The sequence below is a fragment of the Heliconius melpomene genome, chromosome 8 (genome assembly GCF_056956725.1).
Source record: "Heliconius melpomene rosina isolate 202511_hmr_F chromosome 8, ASM5695672v1, whole genome shotgun sequence".
Taxonomy (NCBI): domain Eukaryota; kingdom Metazoa; phylum Arthropoda; class Insecta; order Lepidoptera; family Nymphalidae; genus Heliconius; species Heliconius melpomene.
This window is the reverse complement of record NC_140396.1, coordinates 3,438,294-3,465,742: the sequence shown is the minus strand read 5'-3', so window position 1 is coordinate 3,465,742 and position 27,449 is coordinate 3,438,294. Positions and strand designations below refer to the sequence as shown.

At 34.4% G+C, this 27,449-nt stretch overlaps 1 protein-coding gene across 2 annotated transcripts; it reads left to right on the top strand.

Moving 5' to 3' along the window:
• Nucleotides 1–307: 307 nt before the first annotated feature.
• Nucleotides 308–27,191, top strand: LOC146536700 (uncharacterized). Of its 2 annotated transcripts, none has more exons than XM_085189302.1 (7): nt 308–1,268; nt 2,991–3,074; nt 6,476–6,594; nt 14,526–14,582; nt 22,419–22,513; nt 22,844–22,969; nt 23,466–27,191. In XM_085189302.1, exons 1-7 carry the CDS (start codon nt 491–493, stop codon nt 23,716–23,718), a joined length of 1,512 nt encoding a protein of 503 aa, XP_085045428.1. In that variant the 5' UTR covers nt 308–490; the 3' UTR covers nt 23,719–27,191. The 2 variants fall into 2 exon arrangements, with proteins under 2 accessions (XP_085045428.1, XP_085045430.1); XM_085189304.1 differs by having other exon boundaries at nt 23,449–23,614.
• Nucleotides 27,192–27,449: the final 258 nt, after the last annotated feature.

Below are 27,449 nucleotides of genomic sequence, written 5' to 3'. Positions count from 1 at the left end.
GGGAATGAGAGATTGAGAAATGATATCCTAGAAAATATAGCTGTAGGCCATATTTTAAAGCGACATCTATCGCTCATCATAATTAACTACTCTGTTATTTATAGTTACAAAAAATATATTGAATGTGAATAAGAATTTCTTAATATAATGTAATAAAAAAATTCAAGCATTATATAAATTAAATTATATAATATTTATTTTAAAATGATATGTGGTTTAAAAGAAATATCTTTGAGCTTATGGATTACTTCGTCGTTTGACAGTTAAATTTTTAGATGTCCATAGACAAACTTAACTGACAATCCGCTGTTCACAAACGTCACATTGTGAACGAATCAGTGGAGTGTGGAACTGTGTAACGAAATTTAATATATGCAAATTTAAATGTTTGTGCTATTGTTGTTTTTAAGAATGAAATAAAAAAAATTGTGTTGAAAACCGCATATTCGCACTTAATTCATTGAAAAGTCTGTTTCTGTTTCTTGCGATCATGGCTTCTACACCAAAACAAGCGAATAGCAATTTGCCATCGAACAACGGTTCCGGTGGAAAGCGGAAAAAATCGCGAGGTAGTAAAGGAAACTACTTAACGAAGTGGCTGGATAAAACCATGCATCACATTCAAGAATCGACTCCAAGTACAGATGTATACGATTCGTATTTAAATTCCAATTTGAACTGGCCAATGGGTAGTCAGTTTGCTCCAGGTTACGATCCTTATAGATATAATGGATATAGCTGCGCGACGGAACCTATGTCCTTACCTTCGTTACCGACTTATTATAATCCACTAGTTCCACCACCGTATTCTGAATATCGTTATATGCACCACAATGAAAACAAAAGTATACAGGTCCAGAGGCCTCGACCGCGACGACGTAGCGAGAACAGAGCAGAAGAAGTGTCTAGTACTCCAGTAAACACAAACCAAACTAATTATTTGCAACCAAAGAATTTCTCTGATAGTCAAGACTTCACCAGTCTGCCTCCCATTGTTGCCTCCATGGGAGATACTAATTCTAACAGTGATTTGCAAGCTAATGATAAAGATGATGGTAGTAATACAAGGAGGTTCAGTGATCCATGTGTTAGAGGACTGCCTGATGTGGCTAGACCTGCCAATGGAGATGTGGACTCGGACTCTGATAGCAGCTCGGGTCTGTCAGGTAGCCAAGTTGGCAGTCGCCTTTTAACATGTTTACTTGACCAAATATCTGCACTGAAAATAGCTAATGATAGACTAAATAAAGAATTGCAGGAAACAAGAGGTAAGCTCTAATATAATAATAAATAAATAAATGCTGATTAAAACTTCAAATAATAACATGAACAATGTTTTTTTATTGTTGATGATGTCATAGTGTTAAAGAAACACAATAGTTTTAGGCTCAATCTCCACTCAATGAAATGAATTATTTTTATTTCCTCACTCTGTTAACAAAAAAAGGACAACATTTAAATTCCTCAATTAGTTGAAAAGTTAATGTTTTGAAAATTTATTCTCTTCTACCATGCTATTTGGAAAAAAAGCATAAGGCTGTTTTTGTTTAAATATAGCTGAATTATTTGTATAGAAGAGGAAAATTGATATACATAATATTTACTTTTGATAAATTAAAATTTAATTAATAGGATTTATCCTTTTTGAGGTGCATGTATACATTATATGCGTATATAAAAATATATATATGTAAATAAATTTAATTGAAACAGTTACTAAAATAGCTCTATATATGTACACAATGGATATTATTTCCACACTTTCTTTTTTTGAATCATGTGATTCTGTGTTTAGCAGGTAACAATGCAATTCCAAATGCAATTTTAGTAGCCTCAAATCCTATTAAAAGAAATATTTATATTCTGTAATATACATATTTTAGTTGACTAGTTAACCAAAAGATTTTTTTAGGTTCACATGGTATCTTGCTTAGTTCTACAGCAGCATAGAATTAGGTTAGTGTTCAGACACACTGTTCTCAATGCATGACCCAATTTCGGAACCTGTGTAACTTATAGCCACACTTTGTCTTGTTAGCAAGAAAATGAAAATAATTCCTTTCCCCCAAGTGGAAATAAAACTCAGGCGTGAATTAATAGTCAGACTGACCTGTAGTTATCATTTCAAAAATTCAATATCAAAAAAACTGTTCAAATAAATATACACACTTATATAAATTATCATCATTTAAAATAGTCATTAACCATATATAACTGGTTTTTTTATAATTACAACTATATGTATTTACATTGAAACTGAAGAAATGTGAGGATCTAAATGACTGCTATATTCAGAAAACGATATATCTTTATTACATTCTAAGAAAATGTTTATTTCAATATTGTCAATAAAAAAATGTAATATGAAACCAAATTAAAGTTCTAAATAAATAATAATATAATATAATATAATAAAGTTCTAAATGTAATGCAGCATTCTTTTATAACATTTGATCAGGTGCATGTGACCTTGCTTCCTACAAAAGTCCATAAGAGTTTTCAAGTATCATAACACCTACATAAGATGAGTCAAAAGAGTTTGTCATTATCATGTTACATTTATTATGAAAGCTTTGAAACTATTTTGAAATTATGAAGGTGATCTACCTTCTATATTTAGTTATAAATATATTATATATTTTATAAAAACATATTTTTAGTGTTATTTCTAAATGTAAATCCAAATACTCATATGAAAACATTGTACTAAACGGCATACATTATAATAATCATTTACATAAATTAGTAACTATAGTTGGAATGTATATATCTATACAAATGGTCGTTGGTTTTTTTACCACTCGGTGGCATTCATTATTTTTATTTCTCTACTCTTGCAATACAAAACAGAAGTTGAGTATATGTAAAAATATATTCTGGTATATATGAGACTATTAAAGACATGACAAATGTTTCGGTCCATACTTATTATATTAAAATATTTAAATGGTATAAATCATTTACATTTAACTCATACTATTATTTTCCAGCGGAACTAGAGACTGTCAGACATCACAACACTTATTTTGCCAAAGTACCTCCAAACCTTGGTGCACCAAATCTAAATGGAAATGGTAAATATTCAAAAGTTATCATTATTTTGATTGCTTATTTGAATTTTAAGTATGATACCTAAATTTGAATTTTAATTTTAAGTATAATATTTTGTTTAAACCATGAACTTAGGTTTCAAATGTTGCATTTTTATTACTTATGTTCTATGTTTTACTGTGTGTGTGTGTAACAATCTTTGATTTCTTGTAGAGAAATTTTCATGTATAGAAAGAATCATTATGAGGCCACAAGATTGACGCATTCTGATGATGCTTCAGATTTTAAGATTAATTAAGAAATATGATTTTGCTTTGTAGGGTATTATATAAATTATAGCGTCTTTAAGTTTTACGTGACAAGTCTCCGAAATTTTGCGAATTGTACACTCTAAAAGAGAATAATGAAAAAGAAGGAAAAATCCTTAAATCAAATCTCGGTGCGGCCACTCTTCGACTGTACCATACGTCTTTCAAGATCTTAAAATATAATTTATCCATAAATTTACAAGATAGCCTTCACTGTTTTAAATCATAATATATATTTTTCCAATAATTTTAAGCTTAATTAGAATAAATGAAAATATTTTCCTTAGGGAACATAATAAAGGAAGGGAACGTTTGTTTTGAATGACTGACTCAAGTACAGTCAATTATATCAATTGAACTTATATGCTACTGATTATATAATAGCGAAACATTATACCGTTATTGAGATTGCATATGTACCTACATATAAACTATAGGCTATCAACATACTCCACAAAATAACCTTACAATATCTTTTAAAGGTCTGTTTCCTATGTAGGTGGATAGTAAAGGACATCTAGTTTTAAATTGATTAATAAAAATATATTTTATTATGAGATTTGTTCTAACGTATTTATTAAATATATCATATTTTAGTGTCTTCGCTTTGGTGTCGAGGCATAGCGCGGCGTTAGGTTCCGCTACTACACGTACTCTAACACTAGGTTCTCTCTGCCTACCCTACCGTGTGCAGGATAAAGCTATTAACATATCTAGAGATATTTTAGAAAGAAAGAAATGACGACTGTCAATTATATGAAAAGTTTACTTTCAAAGAGATATAATTGCGTCTTTCTCGATCATTAACTAATAGCTATGCTCCAGTATACTACTTCTATGCTATAGTTATCATGTATTCAATTTTTTTTTTGCTATTTTGTTCAACGGCGTATCGCGTTAACGGAACACTTGTATAACTTCAACTGGAGTTCCTCATGCACTGAATAAGGAAAGCGCGTGTTTTAAATTGGATAGTAATAGGTGACGTGACCAGACGTCACGTTTTGTGTGGGACTGTCCCGTTTTTCGTTTATGTGTCCCGACGTCCCGAAACATGGCCTCGGGATATACAAAACGTCTCGTTGTTTCGAAATAGCACGTAAATTTTGTAGATGGAATCACATTTTGCCGCCATTATCGCGATACGCCATTGACAAAAACTTACTGAATAGAACAGTCTACAAAAAAAACTAGACCTCTAAAAAAAAGAAAGCACATACCTAAAAAAAATTAAATTAAATTAAATCAAAAGCATTCCTATAAAAGACAAAAACGTTAAATGCTATTTCCTATTACAATAGTTAAAAATAATTAAAATTGCAAATTATAAAACCAATGTCCCGTTTTGATCCTAGCAAAAAATGGTCATATTAGTATTGGTAATAGCTACTGATTGGTTTTAATTGATAGATTAAAAGCGTTTTGTTAGCGTAGGACTATTTTTACTTTATAGTTAAATTGTTTGATACAACTATTGTATACTATTATACTAACTATTGAGGCCAGTCGTGGCGCTAGTTGTGAGTTCGATTCCCATTCGAGGAATTTGAATACTTAATATTTTCATTTCTTCGCTTTAGTGTCGAGGCAAAGCGGGGCGTTGAATTCCGCCACTCAACACACAATGCCTTGAAATGTTATTTGGAAAGTGGGGAACGGAGTATCTTAATACAAGGTTCCTTCATTGCCTACTCTGTTGTGTGCGGGATACAGCGTGAAGTTGACATAATTTGAATATTTTCTTCCCGATCCCGAGTGAACAAATTAGTTCTGAAAACCTGACTTTAGAGCGGCCAATACTTGTTGATCGTACTGTATTTTGTTTCGGATACATCCTAAATATTTTAAACGCTACTTAAACAACCGGCACGTCGCATGCTTGTTTTTGCTGTTTTTATTTCGTAATACGTATTACAATGAAACTTAAGAAAAAAATACGATAGACATAATGAAAGTGAAATAAAGTTATAAATATTCATTTAATATAATTATTTAAATATTCATATATTATTTTTAATGAGGCCAGTCGTTGCGCAGGGGCACAAAGTGTGACTGTATACGCTACCGTTATGGGTTCTATTCCCACTCGAGGCAATGACATATTTAATATTTTTATTTCTTCGCTCTGGTGTCGAGGCAAAGCGCGGGGTTGGATTCCGCTACTCAGCAAGCAATGCCCCCAGAATTCAGCGGAAAATGGAGTGGCTCAACACTAGGTTAAGGTTAGGTATTATATTATATTATTATTCGTCGTCGCAAATATGAAAAGTGCCCGATTGTTATTTTCATTTAATAAAAAGCATAACATTTTTAATAAATAATTTTATTTTCATAACTCTATTTGAAGATTATATGTATATGTACGGATATATTTTACATAACCCGTGACTAATTTTCATTTTATTTAGTGATCCTTAGTAAATACTAATAACCACCACTACACTAAAAGTTACAGAGTTACACCCAAAATATAAATATTAATAAACACCAGTAAAATGGAAATAAAATCATTAGGTATATATTTAAATATTCAATATTTGCGTTTTAGTATCGGTTATCGTCTAATTGTAAGAAACCATCGGGCGTTGCGTGCTCCGCCCGACCCAGCCAGATAACCTCGGCTATGATGTGTTGGAACCTTGCTAATATTTTAATATTTAATTTCTACGTATCTATTTCTTTTTTAATGTAATATATAATAGTAAAAAAACCAAAATGAGGCAAATGTCCTCATTGTGGGATGGGGTTATATACTCAATGGGGTATAGCGGAACCAAACACCGTATTTTGTCTTAACTGGACACGAGAAATATCGAAAAATCGAATATATGTAGCTATAGCTAAATATATTATGTATGCTAATAATAAAAAAAATATTATTATCTAATACGACTAAAACACGCAAATAAAATAATCACACCTTTAGAAAGATAGTGACATGAGTTCACTTAGTTTCTATCCATTTCTATTATGTTGAAAACTAAAAGTAAAAGCAAATTTTTTTCAATCATTATTACCCTTTCAATATACTACCGAGAACATTATTAATTCATTAATAATGTTATGATACTTAATAATATAGTATAATTATTTATTTATTTTAATTTGTTATCAAGGTGGCCAATACTCCCCGGGATTCGTGACGGACCTAGTTCGCGAAATCCGGGACGCGGCGCGCATGCGTGAGGATGCCATGTACTCGCGGATCCGTGCTATGGTGCTGGAAAGGACTGATGTATGTATTTATTACAATTTCACATTTCATCAGAGAGAACTTGCTTCTCCACTTTTACTCGTTTCTCCACTTCTCACTGGAATTCGAGATATATTTGGTCGTTCCCCCGTGGGATCGAACTCCTAACAAATACGTTTGCAGACGTTGGCCCACTGTGTCATCACTGGTCCGTTAGTTTACATACCATACATGTATTATCAAGATAGTTTGTTTATTATATTTTTGGGGACACTCAAACAAAAGGAAGTGCCAAATTCTACGACCTCCGCATAATTTTTCGCCTCGTCCACTGTCATGAATCTATACATAGGTACGAATACGTTTCGAGGTTAACCGATGTTTCCCTCTTATCTTCTTCACTTTTCTTCGTTTTTAAGTTCTTAATTTAGAATAAAACTTTGGGCCTGAAATGAAGAAGAATCCGACAAGTTTTGATATATTTAAAGGTCGCTGTGAGGTAAAGACCACTTGGGTGATGGGTGTTTAAGATTTTAAATTAATTATAGATAGTTTTTATTTACGTTTCCCCCAGTCGATCTCTTTCTGTTCGTCACATGTGGTGACAATAAATAATAAGCTGTATGGGAGTTGACTTCAAACGATTACCGGCCTTTCTTTTGATAAAAAATCTTATCGTAACAAGATAGTGCTTATATGAACTATATAATACGTAATATTTATTGGCACTAGTGACTAGGTATATATTTTATGGTCAGATAATATTCCTTGTAATAAAATAATGAAAAATATTAAAATTTATAAAAACAGATTCACGTTGTATCACACAGCACTGTAGGCAGAGGGATGGACCTAGTGTTACGACACTCCGTTCCCCACTTGCCGCCGATTTCCAGAGGCATTGAGTGATGAGTGGCGTTATTCAACGCCAGGTTTTTGCCTTGGTGCTAGGGCGAAGAAATGAAAATATTAATTTTAATAAATATTTCATTTTCCCGAGTGGAGATCGAATCCACAACAGTAACGCACTTGTGGCCCTGCGTTGTGCCTATCTTATCATTTGTTCGCGACCAGTCCTCAATTTTTTGTTTTGCAAATTACATCTTTCTTTTGCCATTTAAATAAATATATTTTGCCATTTCAATATGGCCTCGCGACAGAAGTATATGCTAGTATAGTCTAATATTTTGTTATTTGTCATATTACGTATTACAAATTGTGACGTAGCCTAACGCTGTATGTATATCAGTTACGTGAGATTGTATTATAGACATAAATCCTTTTAATATTCAAAGTTCGAACTGACTACCGTCGTGTCGTACGAAATATCATATTTATATTTCCCTTCCCTTATTAAATAACTTCAAAATATGTCCGGCGAGCAATATTTATTTGCCTTACTAAGTTGTGTATATCCAGAGGATGTCGTGACTAATATCTGTCCGATATTTGTTTGTGGGCATACGGGTACGCGACCCCGGATCCTCGAGCCGCCACTCTTACATCCTCATCCAGTCCGTAAGAATGGTGTCCTAACTCCCCCCCTTCCCCTCCTCTTTTCCTTAGCTCCCTCCTTTTACCTATCCTACCCCTTCTATTTTCCTCTCCCCTCGGTTTTTCCCCACAAAGGGGTTTTGAAGGTCAGACGGCAGTCGCTCCATTTAAAAACCGCCAACCGCCACTTAAATGGACCGAAAAAGCAAAAGACTGGGTACGGCTAGGGCGTCGCCGCAAAACGACGCGCAGGCACATCGCCCTACACCTGCGACAAGTGGGCAAGGGCTACCGTGTCATGTACGGGCACGGCTAAAGACGCTAGTACCCAGACGGAAACTCCGCTTTGCAACGTGGAATATTGGCTCTCTGACCGGACGATGCAGGGAACTCGCAGATGTACTCATGAGACGTCGGGTCCAGTGTGCCTTCCTCCAGGAAACACGCTGGAAGGGCAATAAGTCCCGTAACATCGGACAGGGTTACCGGCTTATATACACTGGGTCACCTTCGGGTAGAAACGGTGTAGCGGTAGTGCTTTCTGAAGAGCTTCAGAATGGGCTCCTTGAAGTTGACCGTCGCTCCGACCGCTTGATGCGAGTGAGGGTACTGATTGAGGGCGTTATCACAAACTTAATCAGTGCCTATGCTCCCCAGGCGGGATGTAGCGCGGCTGAAAAGGAGACATTCTGGGAGCAGTATGAAGGGGTGCTACTTGCTGTGCCGTGTACCGAAGTGGTCTTAGTTGGGGGGGACTTGAACGGGCACGTCGGTAAGGCTGCTGAGCCGTATGAACGTGTTCACGGGGGATTTGGGCACGGTCTTCGCAATGCAGAGGGAGAAAACATTCTGAGAACCTGTATTGCGTCTGATCTGGCCGTCGTGAATACGTTCTTCCAAAAGAATTCTCAGCACCTTATCACGTATAAGTGCGGGTCCCACTCAACTCAAATAGACTACTTATTGACCAGACGGTGTCATATGGGCAGGGTAACTAACTGTAAGGTCATTCCAGGCGAAAGCCTAACGGCCCAACATCGTCTTCTTGTCATGGACTTTAACGTCACTCCGAAGAAGAAAGTAGCCGAGAAACGTAGGCCTCGCATCAAGTGGTGGTTGCTGAATGGACCGATGCAGACCGACTTCCTGGCAGAGGTGAAAAGTCACGACTAACACTATTTCGACTAACACCGAGACTGCTCAGGATGCTTGGGATCGGGCTCAGTCGGCAATCATTGCGGCAGGCAGGCGAGTTCTTGGCGTTTCTAGGGGAGGACGTGTCATCGACAAGGAGACATGGTGGTGGAATGACGAGGTCCAGGAGGTGACTCGTGAAAAGAAGGCTGCCTTTAAGAAGTGGCAGGAATCCAACTCTCCTGAAGACAGACTGGAGTACACAGTAGCTAAACGTGCCAGTAAAAGAGCTGTAGCCAGAGCCCGCAGTGAGAGTTTGTCACCATTGTATGATAAACTTGAAACTGTGGAGGGGCAGAAGCTCATTTACAAACTGGCACGTTCCCGGGATAAAATGACGCAAGATATCGCAAAATGTCTTTGCGTCAGAGATTCCCAGGGCACGCTGCTCTGTAATCATGACTCTGTGAAGGAGAGGTGGAGAAGCTACTTCCAGGAGTTGCTGAATACTCAGCACCCATGCAGTCTTCATCACGACCCACCGCCTAACCTCGGACTTATTGCCCCAATAACCCTAGACGAAACACGTAATTGCCTTCGACGCATGAAGAACGGAAAAGCGGTGGGACCTGACGACATTCCGATCGAAGCGTGGAAATCGTTGGGCTCTCTTGGTGTGCTCATGCTTACTGACCTTTTTAACCATATCTTGAACACTGGTAAGATGCCGCATCAGTGGCGGCTTAGCTTTATTACCCCTATTTACAAGGGAAGGGGCAGTGTTCAAGATTGTGGTAGTTATAGGGGCATTAAGCTTATGAGTCATACCATGAAGCTCTTCGAGCGCATGATCGACCTCAGGCTCCGCCGAGACTGTACTGTCTCTGAATCTCAATATGGATTTCAGCCAGGATCGGGCACCATGGACGCCATTTTCGCCCTCAGAACTTTGATGGAGGCATACAGGGAAAAAAGGAGAGCTCTGCACGTGGCCTTTTTAGATCTGCAGAAGGCCTTTGACTGTGTGCCTCGTCAGTGTATCTGGTGGGCATTGCGATCCAAAGGGATCCCTGAGGTCTATATTGAGATTATCAGAGACATGTACCACGATTCCGCTTCTATGGTTAGGACTGCTGTTGGCGACACTAGACCCTTCCCGATCACAGTGGGGGTTCACCAGGGCTCGGCTCTTAGTCCGTTCTTATTCAATGTAGTGCTTGATACTGTCTCGGCTCACATCCAGGATGGAAGCCTCCATGGCTGATGATGTATGCCGACGACATAGCACTCATTGCCGAGAACCGACTGACGCTGGAGCGTAAAGTGAGCCTCTGGAAGGGTACGCTTGAGAACGGCGGTCTTAAACTAAATGTGTCGAAGACAGAGTACATGGCCTGCGGGAGCCGGGACTCGAGCACCATCCTTATAGGTCCTGAGCCAGCCGTTAAGTCGGAGAAGTTCAGGTACCTTGGATCCGTTATGCACGAGTCTGGAGGCATCGATCACGATGTCCAAGGGCGGATAAGCGCTGCCTGGGCCAAATGGCGGGAGGTCACTGGTGTGGTCTGCGACCGCAGAATACCGCCCAAGCTCAAGGGGCTGATATACAAGAGCATCATCCGACCGGTTCTTTTATACGGCAGCGAATGTTGGCCGGCACTATCTCGGCACACTCAGGAGCTTCACGTCACGGAAATGAAGATGCTGAGGTGGATGTGCGGCGTAACGCGGTCTGACCGCATACGCAACACATTCATTCGAGGTAGTCTTGGGGTCCGTGACGTAGCGGATAAGCTCCAAGAGCGTCGTCTGAGATGGTTTGGCCACGTTACGCGCCGGCCTAAGAACTATGTCGGATGCAAGTGCCTTGCTATATCAGTTCCTGGAGTGAGACCTCCTGGACGCCCAAGGAAGCGCTGGCTGGATGTCGTGATGCAGGACATGAGAGCCAATGGTCTAACCACCGAGGACGCAAAAGACCGTGCAAAGTGGAGTAGGTTGAGTAGGAGGGCAGACCCTGGCAATAGCCGGGATTAATGCCAGGAAGAAGGAAAGGCCCTGCGTTGTGCCACGATTGGCCCCTATTTTAAAAGATAACTTATTACGACTATTACAAAGACATTTTTAGAAAACAGACTATGGGTATATTTACACTATTTATTGGTTAGTAAAAAAGATTTTATACCGAAACAATTTTAGCGGCATGTAAAAATATTTTTATGTATCCTACCTACTGCTCTCATGACCGTCTGTCCGTCCGTCCTTTTCAAAATAACTTGGCAACTCTCCAAGATTGCATTATATTTGCTCATCGACATGTGGAAGTCACTTCTTACTAATGAGGAAGGTGTGTTTATATTTATAAATGCGAATTGAAATAATATTTATGTATAAGAGGCATACCTGACCTGACGCAGGGACAAAAGTCTGTGATTGTAAACGCAATGGTTGTGGGTTCGATTCCCACTTCAGGGAATGAAAAAAATACATATTTTCTATTTCTGGCTCTGGTAACGAGGCGCGGTGTTGAGTTTCGCCATTCTAGGTTCCCAGGTTCCATTTACCTAATCTGCTGTGTACGGAATACAGTTTGAAACAAAAAAAAAAGAATATGTAACCCTACTTAATGTGTAAATTTGACCTAATTACACTCCATTCTTAAATTTTCGCGTATTTTTAGAATCAATTCTCTGCTTTTTCTAGAATATCATGAAATATTGAAATAGGCCATTTATTCATACATTTAGGTACTTAAACAAATTCGATTTTAAATCCCATATGAATCGATTGCTTATACATTTTTTATTGGTCATTAGTTCGCTGCAACAGTGTCATATGGACATTCTCAAGGCAGTCTATATATAATTTCTATCTGTAGAATATTATTGTTTATTAATTCTTTTTTCCCTCCGCTGGTTGATTGAGTACGGCGTTAAGTTCCGTCATCTTTTTAATTTGGTTCTAATATAATAATAAATGTAAGCGGGCGAAGTCGCGTTTAATCGCTAGTGTATTAATCTAATTAAATAAATGGCAGCATTGATATCTGCAAATTAACCTTTTATGTCTTAGTGAATTTCGATGGAATTTTAGTGAAAACCGTGAAATGTTTTACAGTGAAAAGAAATAAAATACCTACAAACTTCTATTTCATGAGCGACTGCCAAAATATAGCAAGTGTTTTATCTCCATATCGTTGCAGATAATAGAGCACACGATAACTTTATCTCGAACTATCAAGGTTCTGCTGGTAGAGTACGGTCAACGAGTCGTGGGCGTCGTGGAATTAGTTAGGCTTTATGGACTTTGGCATATTCAAGGAAATAATCGAAATAAAGAAATATCCTATAATCAAACCTGCGCAGAGATCTATACACTCTACAGCAGTCAGGGTGGCCACAACTCGTTGACCGTACTATGACCACTTTGTATAGTTGTATTTAAGTGTTAAGTATATAATGGATCACGAATATGTGTGTGACTGACGTACATTGTTTTTTTTTTATATTTAATATTAAGCTTAACCTTAGGTACTTACTTTTATTTATTTTCATAAATTTAAATAATTTATACAAAAATTCTAGGCTAGAGCCGATACAAACGAATCTATTTTAATATCAGTAGATTAAACTTCAACCAACAATCCTTATGTACAATGAGAATTTAAATTTAATTTATAAAATGGCCAAGATCCATTTAAATTTACTACCTACTCAATATTTATACTAAGCAAAAAAACATAAAAACAATTTGTACTTGTTTTTGTATATCTTTGTTTTGTCTTTAGTACTTAGATATAACAGTAAACACGGTTGCCAGGCATCTAGAAGAAAGTTGCTATTTCATCAAAGAAAATTACCGTATTTGATGAGATGATTGCTTTCTTATTAATTTTGTCTAGACATTATAAGATAATATTAGGTATGAGATACAGATATAATATAGAATTAATCGGCTCTCTTATAATACATTAAAATTATAATCTATATATATAAAAGGACTTGTCCTCACTGACTGAGGTAAGACGCACGCACAGCCGTAACCGCTGTGCGTAGAAACGTGGAATTTGGACGGATGTTTACTTTCATATTCTGGACATCCACTAAGAAGGGATTTTGAAAAATTTTAACCCTAAAGAGGTGAAATAGGGGTTGAAAGTTTGTATGGAAAAAAATTTAAATCGGCACCGATTTTTATAAAATTTGAAATTTAGGTTTTTAAAAGTATTTAATTGAACACGTGTTTCATCGTTTTCTAGAATTCTCCCCCTAAGGGTGCAAATAAGGAGTTGAAAGTTGGTATGGAAAAATCTTTAAATCGCCACCGATTTTTATAAAATTTGAAATTAAGACTCTTAAAAATATTTCATTGAACATATGTTTCATGGTTTATTAGAATTCACGCCAAGGGTCCAAATAAGCGGGCGAAGCTGCGCGCGCCCACTAGTAGTATATAATCTATAAAAATAGAGAATGAAGTCTCTTAAAACTAGGTTGCGTCTGCCAACCCTTATGTGTGCGGGATACAGCGTGAAGCTGATTTTATCTATAATATATAAAAATATCTCTACTGAGTGGCTGACTGACAATGATCACTAATGATGTAGAAACTTGATATTTTTCATATAGGTTCCTCCGATAGTGTAGAGAAGCGCTAAGGGTAGTAGGGTAGGGTAGAGGGTAGGATTTCCCAAAGTTCTTACAGGATAGGGAAAAGATAGAATTTTACGATTTAGGTCATAAAGTCCATGTTAACGAAGTTGTAGGCGGCAAATAATTTAACATACAATTTAGTATTCAGTCCGGCTAATATCTTTAACATTATAGAATGGTAAATAATTAATTTGCCGTAAATAAATATCATAAAATATAGATAGTCTCGTCGATGTACTTTAAAAAATGATTTAGTTTTAAGAGCAAAAGTGTTGAGGTACCATCAAAGTAGACACTAAAATGCCATTATTATATTAGATAAAACTATTTTTTATCGAATTAGATATCATATCACGATTGTGATTATTAACATTTTATAAACCGACATTCTATTCATACATCCTAGTAAATTATGCCTTATTAATCAGATTGGTACAGAATTGTGAAAGATTAATTAATATTTTAATTTATTACTTGCGATTTCATTCTCCAATGTAAATATTTTTAAACAATTTATTGCTCTAAACTAAAAAAATTAAAGCAAAAGTATTAAATTAATAATTAAATTGTCTCATTATTGACTTTTTTAAAGTTAATATTTGATTGTTTTATCCTATTAGAATAATTATGTTTTCGGTCATGTATATTTTCTCGTATTACATACAACTTAATTGAAAATAAATTTGTTTTCAGAGTGGACTATCTTCGGGGGAATCAAAAGCTGCAGAAAGAACCTTAGACGAAATTAGAGTAAGTAATTTTGAAGAAAATCTACTATAAAATGATCATCAGAAATACAAAAAAAAGAAATAAGGAAAAAGAATATTTCGACCAGTTAGCATTTTGTAATTGATTGGGAATATAAATTTAAGAGCGTTTTGTATTTTCGTTCAGCGCCATCTCTGTTACAGTATAAGTACTAGTTTCTTAAATACTTGCTAGTAGTGCCATTTATTATGAGGTGAAGATATCCACCTAGTTACAATTTTTTTCGCTAGATGGAGTCGTATATTTTTTTGTTATATAGTCTATTTAAAATCTTTTAATCTATTTAATATAATTATTGATTGATCCTTTACGGTGTTTCTTGTTGAAAACAACGATGAAAATTTGAATCTTTGTTTTATATGATTAAATTAAAAAGTACTTGAAAAAATGCTTTAATTGTTGATATAATAAAATGACTGCGTTATTCTATTATTTCAACAATGCAAGTATTTTTTCAAACATAATAAGTTAAATGAAAACGCACTTATTAAAATGTTTATGAAATTTAATGACGAAAATTGTTGATATGCCCAACTGTGAACCTGCATTTTTACCGTTATCAACTTCGCCAAAGTTGATAACGGATCTGACACAATTTCCATACACAACTGTACTCCGTTGAATACGGGAAATGCGTAAAATAAAAACAAAATTGACCAATTAATAGAATGATAAAGACCTTATTTCAATTTGAATGAAGTATGTATCCTATCATTTTATTCAATTGGAGCAAGTTCAAAAGCGTGCGACTGTAAAGGCGACGATTGTGGATTCGTTTTTATTCGAGGGAATTAAATATATATTTAATATTTTCCTCGCTCGGACTCTCAACCCGCAATGCTTGGAGAATTCGAATGAAAGTGAATATGAACACTTGGTTCCCATATTCCCTCTAATCAAGATAAACAATATGCTACTTAGATATAGTCAGATATTAGATATTTCCATGTAACCATGCAGGCGAAGCCTTATATAAAAACTAGATTCAAATAAAAAGGAATAATAACACAAACGCTACCTTCACCATACATTCATACGGCGTTGTACCAACAAAAACACAAGTAATACATGAATTTTTCAATTTCGCATTATCACCGCGCGTCGGGCGAATCGTTTCGCACAAACATTGTAAGACGCGAGGTGACGTCAAAGAGCGTTGAGTGCACTCGACGACCACCCAGCGAGTGTAAATAAACTTTTAATAGCGCCGAATCGAAAAACTCTATCGGAATTATGGTTTTTTTTTGTGTTGTGTTTGTGGTGTGTTGTGTTGTTTATTATGGAAGCGAAATAGGTGTTAAAGAGCTAGTTATTATGTGTTCGTAGATTTGGATAGTAATCTCTCTTTATAAGAACTTACGTATATGTCCAAGTAACTTTAGTCAATATCAACTGAAAAATTTAAAAAATTGGCAGCAAAGTTACGAAGTTGTGCTATCGATCTAGACCGGGGCTTTGACCAAAGACAAACTTTACTAATTTCTAAAATATAAATGAAACGATTGTTTATATGAAATATTAAAAAGTTGGGGCGATAAGAATACCTATAATAGAATGCTTTATGTCTCTCCCTTTTCTTTTTCGCTCTCGTCTTTAATGAAAGGCAAAACATATCATTGAGTTGCGCCACTCAACATGTAATACCTCCAAAATTCAGCGGAAAGTGGGGGGGAGTAACTTAACACTACGTTCCCTTTACCTACCCTCATGCTTGCGGGATACAGCGTGAAGCTGATTTTATTTGGTTCACTGCATTACTTTTGTGCATATTATAATTACTACTTATCAATGTAGCCCTGCCCTTACTTTAAGTGGAACTAAAAACAACAGGAGTAAGTCATATTTTAGTTTGTATTTTTAGATGAAAGTGACATCTAACGGTTTTTTAGTTCAGTGTCGCTTGTTTTGTTAAGTTTTTATGAAATAATTGTATTTATATTCCATTCAATTATCGTATATATAACTGTGGGTTGTTTTCGTAGCTCACGCCGGATTATAAAATCACCGTGAGTTGGTAAAGAGCAGTAGGCACATCGATTCAGCTGAACGCGTATCGTCCTATAGTTTGATTCGACTGACTGCTTGTTACACCGATAGAGGATTTTACTAGAGATTTGAGGGTAGTTATAAGTAGAATTTAGAAAAAATCTGTTTTAGAAGCTTTGGTTGTGTATGGATGGATGTCAATTATTTTTTTAAGTTATGGTAAATGTATATAGGTGGATAATCTGGACTCTTTGGAGATTGAAATAACTATTTCATTTGTATTTTGAGAACTAATCTTCCATTAATTAATTTAAAAAAAAATGTAATATTATACACCAGGAATGAGATTTGCCTAATTAATTAATTCTAATAAATCAACTTTTTCAATACAATGTAAACTTAAAATTAAACATTCATATGCTCTCGCCTTTAGATAATAGTTTCAAAATTCTTTAAATTTCATTTCATTAACGAAAGTCTTCATGAAAATTTCACACATTTGTTGGAATCAAAAAATTACATTTTCGATTCTAGCAAATGTGAAAAGATAGATACGAAGCGACTCGACAGCGACGGTGTAACGGGAACCTTATCCTGTATTTTGTAGTCTTTTACCGTCCCCCATATCGGGCATTTGAAATATGAACGGGTGCGTGCGGGTAGGGGGGTGGGGAGGGAGTAGGGGCGTTGTGTAAATATTGGCAGATGTGAGTGGATGGCTGCAGCGAGGCGCCACCCTGCACGCACCCCGCAAGCACCCCGTACGCACCTCGCGCGGCAACGAGGACGTCCCGCTTATACCTACGTTTCAACGATTTTAAATCCCAACTGACTTTATCCTGCTTTATGTTGGGATTTGACTGGTGTTTGGTGTTTGAATTTAGATATGTGTTGGGATATTTTAATTGTAGAGAAGTAGTGATAGCATTCCGTTGTGTTTATGTTTTCCGTCGTGCTGCCTTTTTTTAGCATCACGCCGTATTTTGCATACAGAAGAGTCCACTGAGGGAACCTAGAGTTTTTTTTGTAGTCCGCATTTTCCGCCGAATTCTGGTGGCATTGCGTGTTAAATGGTGGAACTCAACGCCGCGCTTTGCCTCTACACCAGAGCGAAGAAATGAATATATGAATGAATATTTTTTTTCCTCCAGTGGGAATTGAACCCACAACTTGTCGCGTTTAATGACGCTTGTGTCTCTTCGCCAAGACTTTTTAAAAGTTCTTTTTAAGTTATTTTTGTAATTTTTAAATAAAAAAATTGTTAATATTTTCAACATTAAAACCTACTTAATTTTTCCAAAAAGTTCATCTTTTTATTTAAAAGATTAAAATGAACCAGTTTTTTCATAGTCAAATATTAACCATTTAAAACGTTAAACTCTCGTTCCGTGTAAATATTTTAATTAGCTTCCTTTGAGATTTCTTGAAATCTAAAAGCTTTAATAACAGCACTTAAAGGGACGTAAATTTAAGTGCAATTCTACACCTACAGATACTTAGTGGGTACCTAACTCGAGTCTGGGTTCCGATAATCACTCGCTAACCAAAGGTATCGTAGGCGAGTTTGTCCGTCTCATTAGCGCCGGTGGTGCAGAGATCGTAATAAGTTAATTGTGCAAAAACTTCACACCAGTAATGGGTGGTAGCGCTAAACCACGCTATGCCTTGTGGTATGTGCGGTGTTAAGTGAACCTGCCTTGTATTCTGTGCCTGTTGTGAAACTACTGGGGTTCCCGACTTTGGCTGTGTTGTTTTTTTTGGGAATATATGCTTTATATTATAAAGATGTTTGTGTCGCAGGTTCGATCGCCACTCGGATCGGATTATATTAATTATTATAAATAAAATATTTTTCCTCCTCTGATAATATAAAGTGCATCGTTGAGCTTAGCAATTGAATGTGCAATATCTCGAATTTGTTCAGACGTCCGAGCTCTCTTCTATGCTCTCTTCTTTTTATATAAATCATACGAAGAAATATATTTAGGGTGTTATGTATTGTTATGAGATATTTTGAACTTAAGTAATTCATATCAAATGTACAGATTTGATAAACTGTAGTAAGTTTTATTACTTGTAAAATAATAAGCTCTTTAGTCTTCGCTATTTTTACACTTCTTAAATAAGAGTATTTTGTCTGAATTAATCGAGTATATTCTGGTACCCGATTAAAATAGTTTAAATGAAAATAGCGAGTGTATTTTGCGACATATCTGGCTATCAAACAGACGTATTAGTTCATTAAATCTATTTTATTTTTCGTGGCAAATATTTTGTTACCAAAATTTTTGGGGTGGGCACAGCCTACTCGGCTCCCTATTTCTACGGCCATCAATATCGTATTCATACAAACATGTATAAAAATGGAGAATTCTTAGACGTGACTTCACATGTTTGCCGGTCGCGCAACAATGATAGCTAAAATGTCAACTGCAGGCAGACCTTGCTGTTGAGAGCCTGAATGGAAGTAAACGCTGTTTGCTGGAAAGATCAATCGACTTCTTTCAATATTCAACGTAGAAAAGTAACTTTACGTTAATGGAAAAGATTAAAAGAAAAATATATAGTTCTAGGAATCATATCACCGTTTTCTTCCATTTTTAACTTTTTTCTTTCCTTTTTTGGGAAAAAAGGGTACGGACCGAATGTCTATAGAGTGTTTCAAGATTTTAAATAATAATCTCCGAAATTTTGAGTATTGGTATCTCAAGTCCTATTCATATTCTGTATGATATAGAAAGTAAATAAACATCTCTGAAATTACTGTTTTTTTTCTTTAGAGGAATTCTATTATATGCTTGTATTGTTTGTGTTACATTGAAGGCAATTAAGTAACGTTGTCAGTTTACCATTGAGGAGGACGTTTGTCTCGCAAATATTGCTTCTGACGTGTCATTTAATATTAAATGGCACGTCAGAAATAATATTGTCTGTCTTAAGGCCACTCGTGGCGCAGGGGCACAAGAGTGTGACTGTTAACGCTACATGTTGACATGGGTTCGATTCCCACTCGAGGGAACAAAATTTTAATGATAAATTTCTTCGCTCTGGTGCCTCAAAAACTTAACGGAAAATGGCGTATCTTAACCCTAGGTTCCCAGGTTCCCTCTACCTGCTAGGTGCGGGATACAGCGTGTAGCTAAAGAGAAAAAAAAACATATCTTCAGTCAACGCTGACATACAGAGATACAAACAGAATTAGCCGATTTGACGAGCGTCCGTCTGTTTGCCCTCGTATATAGACATTGCCGTGGACTCTTTTAATCTTTGCGCGACATTGATACACGAGGTCGTGGCATATCATTCTTAATGGAATTTAACCCTTTACACCCGAAGGTATTTTTTTTCGAAATCCTCTATGTCATAGTTTTTACTGCTTTCTACATAGTCTAAATAGTTAGAAAAAAATAGTAAAAAAAAAATTTGGTTTATAGTTAATCCAGGAGTTAACCCTCACGATAGTGAGTTTCAGGTACAACTTGATCTACTCAAGATCGTGAGGGTAATGTAAATTGAACGTTTAACTTGGTGTTTGGATAATTAATAAAACATTTTTTTATTCATTTAGGAGCTTAGTACTTTAATCAGTCATTTTGTTGTCAGTCATTATAAAAAAACTTACGATATAAACCTTAAATCAACATTTGTACGGCAAAGTTTATAACTTTTAACAAAAACTTTCAAAACTTAACTAGTTTGTACTTTGTTAACGACTATTAAAATTATTTTTTTTGGTGATACGGTTTAAAACAGTCTTTTCCACGTGCAATACATAGATACGTATCACATTTTTCGCATCGTATATTCGTGCGACTGCCACAAGATTCATGACGACACATTCTTGGAGCTTTTATTTCGTCAAACACTGGAAAGTTATCGTACCCATCATATCTTTTTGCATCAGAGGGTCTGTCTGCCGGTCTGTAGTGTCTTCTAATAGGATACTCATTTTCCATTGGTGGATTATATTCAGTATTACTTGACATTCGGCGTTCTCTGGATGGAGTACTCGATAATCCGTCAGCTATGTTCAAACGAAAATCCAACAAGGGTAAAATGTCTTTCCTGGTTAAATTATTTGCTTGACAATCATTGCGATACAGCCGCCAAGAGTTTACAATGGCCAAATCAAGAAAGTGGATGAGTACCTTCAACGTCCATTTTTTAGTTTTAATTAAAGTTCTATAGTACTCCATCTCCTGATCGAGTACGTCCACACCACCCATGTGCTGATTGTACCTTTCAACTACTTTCGGAGCAGAAACGTCTACGTATCTCTCAGGATCTAGCTCAGGTTCTTGTTCAGGTTCCATGCCACAGAATAAGTCGTTGAGGTCACCCATGACATTTGGTGCAAAATTATCGCCGTCTTCATCAAAATCCTCAATTTCGGAAAGGTTGCCATCGCCCAAAATTTGCAATATTTGATCGTCATTTAAGTTCCGTCCTAAAAACAATAAAAACAATGGTATTTTTGACTAAATCCAGGCAAAACCGACAAATAACGGTTACGTTGTTTAAATTTTTTAATATGCATCTACAACCGAAGCCACACGATCGTAGCAGACAAACTTTACTAATAAATTGTATCGAAATCATAACGAAATCAATCAAATTAAAATAACTCACTTATTTAGTGTTTATTTAGCTTAAAATTTACTAAATAATATAATACATTACTGAACAAATAATATACGAGACAGGTACTTACCCGTGACGCTGCGAGGGTCAAAAAACACCGCCATGTCCCATCGAGTCTCACAGGAGACTGATCTCCCGCCCGCACCCCACGATTTACATGTCGCATCGAAACATCCTCACGGACGATCGAAGCCGGTTGCGTTCGCAAAATAGTAAATGGTTTGGCGCCAGAATTTTTTTAAAGTGAAACTCACGCTCGTATAAGCGCGGGTGTAAAGGGTTATTGTTTCCTGAAGGAGTGTTTGTGTTAGTGTAGGTAGGTGTATTAAGGGCTAGTTGTTTTGGCAGTTGTCCCCAATATGCTCTCAAAGTATTAGGTATTTTGAGAGCATTTTGAGTAGATGTCGGGCGAGTAGAAATGTCACTGATTTTAGTACTATATATGCTGATATTATAAAGCTAAAGAGTATGTTTACTTGAACTCGTGTTTTTTTTGGAATTACTGATTCGGATTGTAAGACTCTTTTAGTATTATATATTGAATTTAATGAGGAAGGTTGTAGGTTAATGGTTTTTATGTAGATAGAGTAATTGAGTGTGTCATGTGTCATACCCAATTATTAGTTATCCATTTGGCCACGGAGGCGAAGCTGCCGGTTATAGGTATATATGTACATACATTGTTGTAAAGAAGAAAAAATATACATTATATTTATTAATACAAACTCCAATCTTGTATAAGACATGTTTCAAGTTTATTCTGCAATTCTAGTCTTCTGGGGAATTAGGGAGGATTGGGTGCTTTATAGGACCTTTGGATGCACACGGTCAGCAAGTCCCGTCCGTGACGACGCATATATTAGTCGTGCGATCTTTCGCCAGTACATCCCATTGCTTAAACACTTTACTCTATCCAAGTAGAGTTCGCTGTATTTCGAAAGTTATCATATCTTACTGATTTTAGTAGGCACTATGTTTTAATGTATATGTTTACACCTACATATATTGGAAAACAGAGTTGGGATACCCACTTGAGCAAAGGAAATATTTATTTAAATTTATATTTTCATTTACTTTTATTCATTTTGTCTTCAATAATTAATTTGTATAAAAAAGTAAACAACTTTATAATTTATATTGTAATAATATAACGTTATTTAATATATCCTCTAATTAATTATTTCATTACAGAGCGCCCTACGAGCTTCCGAGGCTGATAAAAGACGGATGATGGATCGTATTGTCAAACTTGAGGACGAATTGCGTGTCCTCAGGTTGTCCACTAGGTAAGATTGAGAGCCACGAGATGTGTTGTTTTGAATGATAAATAATTTTACTTTTAATTATATTAAGGTCTTTAATTATTATATGAAATACACAAATAAAATAGGCCAGTCGTGGCGCACGGGCACAAGAGTGAGACTAAAACACGACTGGTTGTGTTGAATGTCTTAACTCCGTTACTCATTTTCAGCTGAATTCTGGAGACATTGCGTGTTGAATGGTAGAACTTAACGCCGCGCTTTGGTTCGACACAAGAGCGATGAAATTAAAATATTAAATATTTCATTCTCTTAACACAATTGTCTTTAAAATACATATTGTTTTCAAAATAGCTATGAAACCAACGAGTCTCGTATGAACGGCAACGTGGAAGACGGAGAGTGCGACCGCCTGCGGCTGCTCAAGGAGCTGGCGGACGCGCGTCGAGCCAAACAGGGTGCGGAGGAGCATGCCCATAAGTGAGTCCTGTAGTCCCTTATTTTTAGCTTAGGGAATGATTTATTAATAATTAATTAATAATATATTTAGTATGTTTTTTTTTGGTTTACTGGTATAATTGCAATTTTGTAGCTAGTGGAATTTTTGAGAATATGGAATTTTTGTAATGTTAATGTAATAATGTAATGTAATTTGATCTTAAACATTGGCTTTTGCGTTAAAATGAGTGTTAATTATTTGTATGTATATATTAATATTTTTTTTTCTTGTATTTAATGGAAATGTAAAATATTTTTTATTACACATATTTAATATTGTTAACAAAGTAATGTTTTGTTTTCCCTATCACTAGTTACTATTTCTTTTACAATGCTTTAATATATTTTTCAAATTTAAATTGCACATTTTAATTTACATCCACCCATTCACCAACACATCCCACCTATCATCTCCCACTTTTTTTTTATTTTTATTGAGCAATATTTTACTATATTTTAAGGCTAACCTCACTTGCAGACTCGAACGTCTAGTAACGCAGCTACGTTCAAAATTCAACGGTCTCCAAATAACGAACGGACCCGATTCGTTGCCGAGCGAACCCGAACACACGACCGACATTCGCACGCGACGAACAAATTCAACTAACAGTTTGACCAACATGACAAATTTAACCAATTTGGCCAACATGACTAATTTGACCAATTTGGCCAACATGACCAATTCGAATTCGAACCCAACGGTCGTATTTGGACCCGTAACGGATTTGTAGCGAAACGAACTCGGGCATTTCATATGCTACGCGGTCACGGATTTGATTAAATCCGTTAAATATAGACTTGGGAAATAGATAAGCAATAATTCATTGTTTTTAGTGAAACTTGATGAGTGTTTTTTTGTTTTGTTTATAGAATCTCAGTGTGGCTAAATTGTTTTATCTATTTTTGTGAATTATGTTGGCATTATTAATTCTATTGAATGATTGTTTGATTTATTAAATTATTACTTTTGAAATGATTGTCCTATTAAAATGAGCACAAAAACATTTATTCATCACATCTATTTTAGGATCATAATTTAGTTTTTGTCAATTCAACTTAATATTTCCTATATTGCATGGTATTGTGTACTTACAAAATTATTGATAATTAAGATTTTGTAGAATGGCTCACTTTTGGACTGTGATTTTTAATTGCACTAATTGATATATTTTGTTTATTATATATAAGACGGATGATTCTTTTGAATTTTCTTACTAATTCTAATTTGCGTTTACCTACATGTCATTCTATGATAATTTATAAGAAACAAATTGTTTTTTTTAACAAATACTCTTTTGTATATCTTTTTAGAAAAAAATTACATCTTATGCGTAACAGGAGATTTAGTAAAAAGAAATCCATAATTCTTATTGTTTATTAATATATCTACCATATAGTTATACGTATACGTGTACGATTTCACTATAAAAAAAACGTTAAATTTTAATTATAAAAAATCGTAAAGCCTTAAAAATAAAACCCAATTTTAAAAAAACTTTTTTTTGTTAATATTCGTATGTACTGTATATCTATCGCGGCAATTACATTCGCTAAGGTCACCGTTTATTTGCTGACATTCGTTACACGAACAGGTCGTTCGGTTTTACGGTCATTCCGGGTTATCATGAAATATTTGTTTGTCGTTTAAATGATTTTTTTAAACCTTTAATTTAAAAACATTTTAATTTTTTTTGCTATCGTATTAATTGAATGTAAGGCTCAAAATAATTGCTTTTGCTGTTCTTCTTTTAAAAAAAAATACATTTCAGTGTTTAAGTGACGTTTTGATATACTTTTTTTTTAATGTCAAATTGACATTATAAATATAGATGATAAAGATAATTTGTTAAATAACTAATACTGTTTAGTTCTTCAAAATTTTGTTTGCTTATTATTATTTAATAAACTTCTTATATTAGTGTCATTAAATAAGTCTTTGCTCTCTATGGTGTATTGTTTTTTCACGAATAAAGTGTGAATATTGTTATAACGCCAGATAACTAATACATTGTTTAAATACTCAAACACTAGTTATTGATGTTTGTCTGTCTACACATTCACGTTAATTTATATAATATACATGATTTATAATTCAAATGTCTAATGTTTAATTTTTAATTCAATTCATTATAAGGTTTCAGTTAAAAAAAAAAATAATAAAACAAATTTTAATAGATAATATTTGACTGCCGTTTGGGGACATTTTGACTACTTCCGTTTTTATAAGAAAAAACTATGTCGACAAATTTACTATTAATATTTTTATTATTTACAAATGTCAATTCTGCTCAAAATCAAGCAATAGCTTAAACCATTTTTTATGTCGACAATAATGTAAATTAAAAAATATATAAAGCAAATAATCTTTAGCTTAGATATTTAAAGTAGCTCTTCTATAATCTAGTTAATGTATTGCCTTCTTTCATCTAGTCTAAAACAGCATTTATATACTCTGTATTGGATTGTATTGGAATTAATATACAGTTATCATTCATCTCAATCAAATGAAAATAACTTAAAACAATATGTAACTTTAATTTTTTTTAAATATAAATTAATTAACAAGAGCTTACTCTACGATGAGTGGTTTATATGTGAAAAATAGTATCATCACTTTTTTCAAAACTAACCGATAGCTTATTCTAAAATTCGATGATGACTTTTCTGTATTGAAATTACCGTTTTATACTTCGTTTAAATCGTAGAATAGGATAAAATTATAGCTTTTAGGTAGAGATTTAAATTAAAATTGATTTACTTAGAAGACAATAGTTTTAATTAAGAAATATTGGAAGAACAATTGCTATAAATATTGAAGGAGTCGTTATATAAAAAAATAACTATATTTCACGATCACTGAATACTATTATGTATTGTCGTAATAAATTATTAAAAATGCTAACTAAAATCTGTTCCGTGTGCTATCTAATGTTTATAATACCTACATAATATTTATATATTCCATATTTTATAAAATATATAATAAAAAAAACGAATAATAATAAATGACGCTTCTACTATTACGTATGTATGTATTATGTTAAGCTAAAATAATATAATCAAAAATTTTTATAACAATGAATATAGATTAAAAATATAAATATAATGTTTCTAAACTACATATTATTAATATAATAAGATTGAAATACTTCGCCAGTTTAGGTCTTTTTTATGCTTTTTCTACTAACCACCGACAGCATTAGAATAGACTGACGTTTATTTATTTAATTAAATGTAAGTTATATACCAAATTGACATAAATATAGCTTAGATTGCATTAGATATAATAACTTATGAATAATACTTATTGTGTTGTATTAAACTATATTATGTAAATGTCAGAGCTTGTCAGATTTTTTTTTTTATTTTGACATAATTTTATATTAAAAAAATATATTTGTTTTTTTTTTATTTATACACAAACAACTGACATTAATATATTATACGAGTAACTAAAATTAAACTATATTTATATAATTATAATAAATAATGGTGCCTTATTCGTAATCATGTCCGCCCATGAGTAGTTGAAACTGTTGTATACTCTGTGCCATTTAATGCTGTTTAATATGTGCTTTCATTAAAATATTGAAATAAATGCCAAGAAATTGTATTAAAATTGTAGTCAGCGATGATTTTTTTATAGTTTAAAGTCATCGTGGACTTCTATTTTAACTATAGGGATGTTGACAGAAGGAAAAGAAAACAAAAAAATAATACTTTCATTCAGTCTGACTTACATTATTATATCGTAAGTAAAATTATTTTAATTTTGTATTATGCAAATAATATTTTTAATTTAATATTTATTTTTGTTGACATCCCTTATTATCTATTGACTAAAAGTTGATACATACTTGTTCATATTATAAAGATGTCACATATTGCTATTAATTGATTAATATAGGTTCAGAATTATGTTCTTTTTTTTTAAATATGATTAATACATATGATTAAACAATGTGTGACATTTTTTCTCACACCTAGTAGTAATTTATTATTTTAAAAATTAAATTAGCTTTTTAAACATAAGCTATATTACCAAACAAAAAAGGTCTCGTAGATTTAGATTTAGTTATGCACGATATTTGGTGCGTGGTTCATTTGTAATGCTCATTCACTATAATAATTAAAATGTATAATTTGTCTGACTTGTCACAATATACTCGATTGATAAAGGTTTTAATAAATCATTCAAATTTCACTGTGTCTAATTTTTAACACCAGAGAATACCTTTTATTTTGAATACGGTTAATGATAGTTCAATTGGTTTTTAACCCTAGCCCGGGGCTAATTTGTATTGTGAGAAAACATAGGGTATTGTGTCTTTTATTTTACGTGTTTTTGTACGAGAGGCGCGTGCCGGCCGCGTGCGCCATCTTGCGTGCGACGCGATGGGAACTTCCGTACGCAGCTCGTCGGTGGGAATGGAGGATGATTTGTTTAGTAATTTCCCTGATT

Bases quoted from the DNA above. Each gene is read 5' to 3' on its own strand.
- LOC146536700 (XM_085189302.1), top strand. From the start codon at position 491: ATGGCTTCTACACCAAAACAAGCGAATAGCAATTTGCCATCGAACAAC. The intron at 14,583-22,418 runs GTAAGTAATTTT...ATTTCATTACAG, and splicing joins GAACCTTAGACGAAATTAGA to AGCGCCCTACGAGCTTCCGA. The intron at 22,970-23,465 runs GTGAGTCCTGTA...CCTCACTTGCAG, and splicing joins GCGGAGGAGCATGCCCATAA to ACTCGAACGTCTAGTAACGC.